General features: G+C 37.9%; 1 protein-coding gene across 1 annotated transcript; it reads right to left on the bottom strand.

Annotated features, from left to right (window-relative positions):
• Positions 1-1,073: 1,073 nt before the first annotated feature.
• LOC139728079 (coiled-coil domain-containing protein 169-like) lies at positions 1,074-7,864 on the bottom strand. The gene is made up of 7 exons (XM_071639041.1): positions 7,690-7,864; positions 6,431-6,513; positions 4,756-4,910; positions 3,998-4,096; positions 2,982-3,035; positions 1,553-1,668; positions 1,074-1,167 (listed from the first exon to the last, which is right to left on the bottom strand). The coding sequence occupies exons 1-7, from the start codon at positions 7,776-7,778 to the stop codon at positions 1,074-1,076; spliced, it is 690 nt and encodes a 229-aa protein (XP_071495142.1). The 5' UTR covers positions 7,779-7,864.
• Between the last annotated feature and the right edge of the window lie 3,108 nt (positions 7,865-10,972).

The raw sequence follows: 10,972 nt of genomic DNA, 5'->3' as shown, positions 1-10,972 counted from the left end.
CTTTCTTCCAAATAAATATATCACATAATATTTTTACACAAAAATATTTACTTTTAGATACACTCCAATGTGCCACTCTGTTCCAAATTTCAGTCTTCATACCCACTCATTTACATAGTGCAAGTATAAGCAACAAGACGGATAAATAAGCCCATAAATGTGATTGATAATGGTACAGAGTCAAGGGACTAATACAGCTCGTGCTATTTAAGCATAATGACTGGGTTCATGTACAAGACAAGACCACCTGGCTTTGCTGCAAGTCAAAGTTAAAGGTGAACCAAAGTTCTTGTGTGCCTGCAGAGACTGTTGATTTTGGTCTAAAATGTACACACATCCATACGAAATGTGTGAAATACGTCTCTGATGACTCAATATCTATTGGGTTAAAACCAAAATGCGAAATATTGGCCAAAAAAGTTTGGTGACAACATGGCAATCTGAGAGTATATCTGATCATGGTTGCTATGTAATATTTCATAATCGAATGTTAATTGAGCCATAGCGGTATCCACCACTCTTCTGCGCGAGAGTGAATTGCATGCAGCTTGTTGGGAAATATGACTGCTATAGAACAATATATAGAACGATAGATCATCAAGCGATGTACTACGTACTTACCCACTTCTGAATGGTGAGAGTGATAAAGGAATGAAAGTCGGGTAAACTGACATAAATTATTTTACACTTTCAGTCTGAAAATACTCCAAAACAAATCATTATCCTGGCAAATAGCATCTGCCAGATAAGTTTCTTGGTAGACCCTTTCAACACAGTATATTGCAAGCAAAGTCCAAATGGTGGAAGATGATTTTATAGCCCTTCTGAAAACTGTATTTCACCTGAAATGCTTTGTCCAAGTTTGCAGAGCAAGTTACATTTCGCAAATCACAAGACTACATGACTGCTCTATCGTCACTTCATACTATTAGCTAAAGAAGCTGAAGATAGTCATTGTCAGCCATTCAAGGGCAAACTAAGCAGGCTCTTGTGCACGGTGGAATCCGGTTTGTTTCGCACTCCAATCATCCTACTGCACATGGCTGACTTCATCACAGAATCATGATTTCACATTACGGCGTGTCCAACTTGGGAAGTTTCTTCACTGCAGCTGTTTTTCTGATGGGTCCCCTGCGGGGGTCTATAATTCTCTGGTTGTCTGGTACACTGTATGAAGAAAAAAGCAACAAAATAGCCATTTTATGAAATGCTGCAGGTCATCAGGTTACCGACATACAAACAAAGTCAAGCATTCAAGGGACAGGCCCATAATACCTACTTTCAAACATCAGCAAGTAAACACAAACAAGTCATCAAACAACTTGTGGATAAACTGAAGCATCTGTAAATCTGTTATAATGAGGTCTTCAGGACTAGCAGTTTTCTTTCATTAAACCGAAATTTGGTTATAGCTGAACAGTGAAATATATAAAGATTATGTATATTGTAATTTTGGGACCTGAATCTCTCCTTCGTTGACAAAAGAATTTCGTTATAACCATGTTTGTCATAATGGGAGTGCACTGTATGGAGATAAATGATATCTTCTCACTTTCTTCCAGGCTCCCTGCTCCCTGGGGTACTGTTCTTGCTGTCCCTTGGTGTGCTGAAATTACTGCCTTTCAGCCCCCTTTGAGTCTGTCTGTACTCCTCCTCCTGAACTCTTGCCTACAATGTACAATGGGAAGCAGATCAAACCTTATTTGGGAGTTGACCATTACAAGGAGTGATATAGAAGGATAGATTGATGTAGGAGCAATAGCAGAAACACACACACACAAACACAAACAGCATCAACCTTAAGGTCAATATTTTAAAGCTATTATGTTGCATAACTGAAATGAATACCGATTAATCTCTCATTCTCTTGACATTCTTCCCTCTTGAACTTTTCGTCTCCATGCTGTTTGTGTATCGACTCACATCCTTGCAAATTTTGGTAAATTTCATGGAACGAGGCCATCATGCAGTACTGTGGGCACAGAACACATCATCGCAAAGTGTGTGGAGCTATACCAAGTAAATGGCAACACAGACAGCTTGAGTGAGAGGACCTTATTGATCCTTGCAGTGCCATGGAGGTTATAACTGCTTGATATTTTGCTCTAACATTTGAAAATTACTGCTGCCATCGCTTGCATTGATCCTGAAGGTTGGCAAACATGTACCCATAAGGGTATCTGTATTATGGCACATTCTGCACAGGATGTGAGGGAATTCAATTTAATTTCAACAATTTTCATGACTCCAGTTTTACTTTCAAGCGTGTCAGTAACTATAGATACTGTAAAAGTGGACATTTTTGCGGTGTTGAAGTTTTTGCGCATTTTGCGCAACCAGAAACTACCGCGAAAATAGAAAAAAGCATGTGAATATTTTTGCTTGCCATACGTTCCAGTAGTTGATGTCTTGATTCTGCGGAATTAAAAACATGTGAAACTCTTCTTACCCGGCCGAGGGCAAAAAAAAATTAGTCGAGCGAAAATATCCACTTTTACAGTATATGGCAAGCGAGAGACAGGAGAGGGAGGACATTCTTTGTACAACAAAACACTGGAATGGTCTGTAGGTCTCTCTGTAAAGAAAAAACAAACAAACACACACACACACACACACATTTGCCATTTCAAGTGAAATGAATGCAATCATCTCACAGTAACATTTACAGACCACAGCCATGGTCAAAGTTGAACCCCAAGGAATGGAACTGTTTTTCTCCCTAAGTATCTTGACACAAAATATGAACACGTACATGTACTCTCTGCTATCTATCTGTATTAGTACAGATGCAGATATACACAGGGTATACCTGCATTATAGCAGGGCTAAAACACCAGGTTTTAAAGTTGCAGCCACATCGCGTTTGGATTGATTACCAGGGACAAATGAAATATCCAGTTAACATTAGGCCTACTATTATGTCTTACAGCTCTATGACAGCTAAGTGTACTTTTCTGACAGAATAAAGTGAGGTATCTTACATTTCTCAGTTCTGTGAGGTAGTTCTTTCTTGCTTCATGCGCCTTGTGAAATGCCTGTATGAGACCATGATGAGACAATGAAGGAGATAGTACCTATTGAACATTGATATTATATCTCAGTTACAGTATTTGTATAATTAGAGAACAGGTCACGATAGACACGAAAATTTGCTCTGACAATGCAGACAGTATACACTATTATACCACATGTCATACCTACATACCTGTATGTACATTTTTAGAGGGTTTTTTTTTATTTTTTATATCCAGGTATCAGTTCATAACAATGAAAATTCCTTTGAAGAGCTGATAAAAATGGATATAATAATCATTTGCAAAAATGATGTTGATTTCAGGTCGGCATCTGTCTTCTAGATTTGTAACTGAAAAGGACAACATTGTCAGCAAAAGAGAGAATGAATGAACACAGACCCAGATTACAACCATTTTACATAGGAATTGAAAGAAAAAAAACTTTTTTTTATAAACATGAACAGCTATGTTATTAACAATACAACTGCAGCAAGGCATATATGCTTGCACAAACATTTACATTCACTGAAAGAAAGATCATGCATAGATTACAATGTATTATACATTCATTAATCTTCCTTCTGTTGATTTCTTTGATAACTTGCACTCACAAATCAAAAATATATGCATCAGGTCTCAGTGTGTGATCTGACTCATCTCTTGTCCTTGGATAGAATTGGAAACAGGTTTGAAATATCGTAAATCCGTGACAATGTCTTATGGTTAGAATCTTGGATAAACGCTACAGAATGCAACAAATGTACAACAATGATACATAGTGCCTTCAGGTTGACAGAGATATATTAGGAGATTGTTTCAATCACCAGTTATAAAATGAAACCACTCATCTCCATCCCAAAGCAAACTAAAATACAACCTACAACTTTAAAATAAAATAGAGGAAGAAAAAGGGGAGACCCCCCCCCCCCCCCCCCCAATTAAAGAAGGAAATAATGAGCAATGATTTCTGTAATGCAGCTAACCTTAGACTCCTGGTCCAGCCTCCAGTCATAATCCCTCAACTGACTGTTCAAGCTATTCTTCTCTCTCTCAAGTTCTCGAACCAGCCTCCTTAGACTTGACTGAAAACAAACAAAAAATAGCATAATACTGTATGTTAATAGCATTGATTTAATTCAGAACATACCAGTACACCAGAGCCCCATTTCATAAAAAGTTGATATGATGGCAACTCTTGCTGGAATGGTAATCGTCATGGTAATGATACGGATCTAGCCTCATGATTAGCTGTTGCTATGGGAAGTTGTCATTCCAGCAAGAGTTACTGCCCTAACATCTGTTATGAAATGGGGCCCAGATGATGGTATCTCAATCATTATCATCTGACCAGAGCATAATACGTATGTATAAGAAATTAATTGCAAATGTTCTTCGTGTTTACTATTGACAGTTAGGCTTGAAGTGATAAACTGTCAATGATCTAAGCAAATACTATTGGCATGATGAAGCTAACTTGAACTTGTTATTATCCTCAACTCTTTTCTATGTGATGTGCATCTTAACATGTTTAGCCATTAAGTGTTAAACTTTCATCATAGCTCAACTCATGTTTATGTGAATGTCTGTGTAAAAGCATAAAATGCTAACTTAACTACAACCACAACATGCATCCTGTCTTTACAGATGAAAATTTCCTTAGCTGACATCTTGCTAGCAACAAACCCTTTCTTCATTGGCAGAATGCCAAGCATTTTGTGTGAGGCCTACAAATTATGTGTACCTCAGACAGCTCATCATAAGATTTGAGTTGTGCATCAAAGCCGTCTTTGGCATCTTCTTTGGACTTGTCCAGACGTTCCTTGAGAACGAGAATCTGCTTCTCAAGGAGAGCGTTGAGTTCTTCCTGAGTCTCAAACCTCGTCTTCCATTCATTACCTTGGATTCAAGGAACACCAGAACATCATAAAGACAAACATAATTCTGTGATATAGTCATAATGATTCAATGAGAACTTTTTTTTTTCATTAAAACAATCTGATGAAAGTGTCAGAATAATAAAAACAAAAATTATATCCTTGCCTCTGGAATGTCAAACATGGCAGTCAATGAGCAACACAGAATAACCCTCTTGAATTAATGACTGAGGTAGTGACTCATAATACAGTGTACCAATCCAGAAAGAGCAAATTGATTTAATCACTGTTGAATAAGGGAGTCAAATTCATTACTGTACAAGCTGAAATTTTTGCATACAGATATTTTCGCGAATCGCTACTTGGAGGACATTTTCGCGGTTCAAAGGCGATTTGCAAAATTCGCGAAAATAAAACCACCTCGAAAATTTCAGCTCGAACAGTACCTTTACAGACAAATATGTAAGCAATGGTCTGTGAGGAATATCAAGCAGAGCCAGAGGAGTGAAAAACATGATATAAAAAAAATTTCAGCTGTTCCAGATAAAGTAATAGGCGGCTCATGGCTGCCAGTACTGTAACATTTCACTTATGGCAAATACTATGCAGACATGCTATGTAGACATTTGGGTATTTTGCCAACATTTAAACTGTTCTGGTCAAAGTTAAAAATTATATATATGACTGAGAGGCAAATTGGTTTTCAAAATAGACAACTAAGTAAATTTGAAAGGAAGTGGATAAGTCTGCATGCCTCCTTGACATGACATTCTGGCCGTTACTTTTCTGTGGTACATGTAGGAGATATTGATAGCATAATTCAATATGTTATCTATGCGAAATTTAAATAAGTGCAAGCTTGTGTGCACCTGCTAATTTTTTCCTCTTTTTTTGTCTGTTTTTGGTTTTTGGTATGTATAATTATGTACGATGATTATTATTGTTTTTGTGAAAGGATGGAAATAAAAAAAAATGAAAGATAAAAAAAAAAAATACTATGCAAACTAGAAAGGCACTTTGAGAGCGCAGACCTCCACCAAGCAAGCGACTCATTTCTACCCAAACATGGGTGCAATTTCCCAATATACAAGCCTATTGTTTGCGTCATCAGCTTCAAGCTGCACAGTGCCTTGCCTGAGCAGAGCATGCGCCTTAATAGTGTGCATATATGTAAACCTCCAGTAAGTGCTGTTAGCTGCTTGAACTCTCAAGTTCATTGGCCTTATATGCCAAAAGATTAAAAAATCTGTCAAAAATCCAGAAAAACTCCCGGATCACTACCAAAATTTAATCATTTCACCATTATCAAAGCAACTTTTCATGCAAGTTTCATTCAAATCCATTCACAAGTTTTTGAAGTAATTTTGCAAACAGACAAACTAACACCCATGATCACATAAAACTTCCTTCCTTGGCGGAGGTACGTATAGGCCTGCAGTCATTAGCTTATTGGGGAAGGAATCATAATATAACATGTCATACACATGATCATGTAAAAATACAAAAATACAAACAATGTCAAATATGTCAAAGAATGTTTACCTTCATCCATGACACCATCATATCTTCTCTCCAGCTCCATGAGTGTGTTTGTCAACTCAAGCATTGATTGATCGAGCATTACGCTGCGGAAGCAAGAATAAGGGTAGTAAGTCATAGATTTAATGAGTAGGCTCTAGCGTAACTTGATACACATTATCATTCCTGTGTCTGTGATGATGAGAGTATGATTGAGGGTTACTACCTATCGCCACCCTAAGAATCTGTAGCACGTTTATTCCAAAAGTATCAAACAAATTTGCTTTAAAGTTTTGTTTCAAATATGCCATAAATACTGCAGTTTCAAATCTTATGACCGTCCTGTTGATTCTCAATCTCTGAAGTGAAATAATGCCATTCTTTTAGTGCGTGCAATGCATTTTCTTCGCACAGCTTAAAAGGGTACCTCAAGATCAGCACCCCTCCCTCTATAGTGTTAGTAGGTAATACACATGTGAATTTCAGTCATGCGTCTTATTCATAATTGACTATATCTAATTAGTAATAGCATGTAATTGAACCGCGTGTAGTTAGGTTTGTTTTTCGTCTCTTCATTTGACATAAAGTTGTATTATTTGCGTAGCTTATGGCGCGTCATCCCATGCATACCTTTTTGTTCTATAGGATGGGGGGTTGGGTGTCCGGACACTTAAGACTCTCGCGTACCGACTTGCTTATCTAACTTTGAACACGCATTTATGCACAGCCCCTCACTGATAAAAAACTGTTTACGTAGGCGCGTCAATGTCAAACCAGACGCACTTTACACTAGTTTACAGTACGCGTCCGGTCCCACAACCTGTCCGGACACCCAATGACTGGGTATACACTAACAGCCATGATACGCAGGGTGCCGATGTTAAGGTACCCTTCTGATGCGTGGTGCCCTTACGTAAAGTGCACAAATTATTTTGCCCAATGCTGTAACGTTACTATAGTACACTGTACTACACATGTGTCTTCGCACAATGCGCAGCGTCTGGTCATTCTAGACAGATGTGAATAGCATGGACCCACAATAAGGCCGGCGACAGATCTATAATATGCATAACCATCACTCAAAATTTACAGAATCACACAAAGTCATAAATATCTAGGGCACATGTGGATTAAACTGGTCACAGCGCTCCGGGCGCCGGGGTTCACTTTAGAAATAGAAAGCCCGAGCTGAGCAAGACATAGGCGTGAGCCAATGCGTGACACAACACAGATCAAGGGGAGTGGGACTACGATTTACTTCCACGATTGCATTATTGTGATACCTCATCTGCTTTTCTTGCTCAATTTCAGCCCGAATTCTCTCGATCTCTCGATTATCATCAGAGGCATCTCTTCCCCTCTTATTAGCCATCGTGACTTGTTGGAAACATCGACGGTTCGGTGAAAAGCAGCTCTCCTATCTCTGCATAGAACACATCAAAAGAAACTCGATGAAAATCGTTGCCAAGGTTCAGGCTTCGCTTGACGATAGTGACGTCATCACTCCACTTGCCGGATCGGATCGAGGATGGTGTGTGAGTCGAGTAACAGCGGCGACACGTTTTGACATTCATGAAAAAAAAAAAAAAAACACACACACACAACTGTTTTTTTTCAACCCCTGATTTAAAGACAAGAAAAAGGGTACTGTCTCATTTGATTAAACACACAGGCCTTAGTATTATTTGCTTGTTAATTGGTTTGTTTTCTTTTCTGTATAGGCAAAGGAACTGGATTACAGGAGCGCATTTGGTTGTCACTGTTGTCATTACTTTTTTACAGAACACAGAAATTTTCCTTCAGAATACAGCATCGTAATAACGGCTTGCTGTTGTTTTTATTCCTTTACCCTTTTTTTTTGCGACAATTGCTTTCATCAATTGATGTCTCTGAGGAAAAAAAGACAACAACACCTAATGAACAGTGTCGTTCTCGGTGTAAGGAGAACGGGGAAGAAGAAGAAGAAGAAGAAGAAGAAGAAGAAGAAGAAGAAGAAGAAGAGCAGAAGAAGAAGAAGAAGAAGAAGAAGGAGAGGAAGAAGAAGAATTATAAGAGGGGAGATCGTTTGTGAAAACTTTTCTTTTCAATGTTTTTACCATCATTCACTACTTGTAAGGCTTTTATGAGTATCAAGGCTATGCCCCTTATTTGTAAGACACATTCATACAAGCACACTTTTGTGTTACTATTTCTGTACCTAATAGTTCACTAAAGAAAGAACTGTTAGGCGAACACTATAGATAATGGATGAACATAAGGGCCCTAATCTGTAATTTTTCTGTCTAGACCGCCTTCTGATTTCGTGTATGTCCCTGCATTTAAAAACTATTCTTTCTCTTTTTCTTTCTATCCGTGATGTTTCCTTTATTCTAGCACAAAAATAAAGCTCCACGCGCACTATGAAATAGAAATAACTGGACATTGTTAGTCACTCTCCTCATTTCTCTTCCCTCTTCTTCTTTCACTTTTTTCTCACTTTTTTTTTTTTTTTGGGGGGGGGGGGGTCTTCCCTTTTCTTCGTAATCTGTGAATATTACTTGGACCGATCACACTGCATCATCGCATTTTTTTTTTTTTTCAGATGCATACATCTCCTAGTACAGGGGAGGATCCAGGAATTCCGTGAAGGGGGGGGGGGGGAGCTTTACAAAATTAAAGGGCGCACACGACCCTTCCATTTTTATTTTCATTTCTTATATTTCAACAAAAATTTAGGAGGCGCTCGCCCGTTGCGCTCCCCTGGATCCGCCACTGTCCTACTCAACTGCATTGCTGTTTTTTAAAGTAAGACATCCCTTTCTTTTTAAATTTTATTGTCCACACATGTGCGCAGGGATGATAAGTGCAATTAAGACGGATTTGAAAGTGCGGTTGATCTTTATAATCAATGCTGCAGCTTTTTTATCTCCTTTTCTGAAGAACCTGAGGCCGATTTTGCTCAACGTTCTAATATTGTCCTCGCTCTCCGCTGATGATATAAGATTATTGATTATCTGATATGATGAATCATGGTCATTATCCCCTACATCTGACAGTCTCTCGTTCTCTCTCTCCCTCTCTCTCTCTCTCTCTCTCTCTCTCTCTCTCTATGGGGAGGGATAATTATGGGAAATGCAATATATTATATTTTACTATACTACACTATACTATACTATACTATACTATACTATACTATACTATACTATTGTATACTATTTGCAAAAAAAAATGATGACACAACGACAAAGCAATTCTGAAATTGTACTCAGCTTTCACGCATCGTCTCTCTGTGAAATATAACAATACAACAAAACGATTTTATCTGAATATAAGAACGACTCAAGTCCATGGAAGACCATTTCGAGTAAACTTAAAAAAACTTCAGATCTTCTTTATTTTTCCAATAATATTCTATTTAACTGTGATGGGAAGGCAACACTGTATATACAAATTAGAACATATGTTATTATGACAATCAACATTTACATTAATTGTCGAGAGGCCATTTTGTGTGATGGACTTGGGTCGTTCTTTGATTCATAATACATTATATTTTACTATAAAGATGACAGAAGGATGAGAGAGGGCGCTATAATATGAATGTAAGCATGACCCAAGTCCTTCATTCTTACATTCATTAAAGATTTAACTCATTCATTTCAGGCACTTCCAGGGGTAATTAGTATTTATCATTCATACACAAGATGAGTCCCTGCATAAGCTACAATTTCTCATGTCAAACTGAATTTGGCAAAAAATTGGACTTGGGTCGTTTTTATATTCAGGTCTTCAATTGTGACATCACAAAGCAATTCTGACATCGCGCACTGCCTCGTACCGTCACTCTGTGAAATGCAACAATTTCTAACAAATTATTGTGACGTCGCAAAGCAATTTTGACATTGCGCACTACTTCGTACCGTCACTTTGTGAAATGTAACAATTTCTAACAAAACAATTGTGACGTCACAAAGCAATTCTGACATTGCGTACCTCTTTGTACCGTCACTCTGTAAAATAGAACATTTCACAAAGAGCAGTAGCTCTGACATCGTGCGCTGCTTCGCAGGGTCAGTTTAGGGTTCCTTCACAGTATTGCATCCACCACAAGACTTCTCACCTCGCATTTTTAAACTATTTTCCCTTCTTTTGTTTGAATTTTTGATCCAAAATATAAAACAAATATACTTTGCCTAATTTCGAGTTGTTGTTTAAACCTATATAGGCCTTAATGCCTTCAGAAGAATACAAGTATTTACTTTGGGGTTGCGCCCCTCAGTGAAAAGTTCTTTTGGAGTCACCTCTGCCTATAATTGTATCAAGAAACTCTCAAGGCAAAGTATATTACTTTTACTCTACTACTAGTATACCATAGGCCTACTGTGCTATACTATACTTTGTGTAGACTACTAAGTATACTGCTAGTATACTATGCTGTGCTATACTATACTATTATGTACCTTCTGTAGTAACAGGTCTCTGGCCTGGCATCACTGATGTGATAGAAAAACAAATTCAAACAATCAAGGACAGTCCTATTAAACAGTATATTTTTTTTTTTCTGAGATATCCCAACAGCCACAATAG

Source organism: Diadema antillarum, unplaced genomic scaffold, assembly GCF_040938485.1.
Source record: "Diadema antillarum isolate AM-2024a unplaced genomic scaffold, OU_Dant_1.0 seq00000163_RagTag, whole genome shotgun sequence".
Classification (NCBI taxonomy): domain Eukaryota; kingdom Metazoa; phylum Echinodermata; class Echinoidea; order Diadematoida; family Diadematidae; genus Diadema; species Diadema antillarum.
The sequence above is the reverse complement of the archived record's forward strand: the minus strand, read 5'-3'. Positions and strand labels throughout refer to the sequence as shown.

Coding starts and splice junctions, on each gene's coding strand:
- LOC139728079 (XM_071639041.1), bottom strand. CDS start 7,778: ATGGCTAATAAGAGGGGAAGAGATGCCTCTGATGATAATCGAGAGATC. Junction 4,911..6,430: donor TGATGGTGTCATGGATGAAG/GTAAACATTCTT, acceptor CTTGAATCCAAG/GTAATGAATGGAAGACGAGG. Junction 1,669..2,981: donor ACCTCACAGAACTGAGAAAT/GTAAGATACCTC, acceptor TGTACATTGTAG/GCAAGAGTTCAGGAGGAGGA.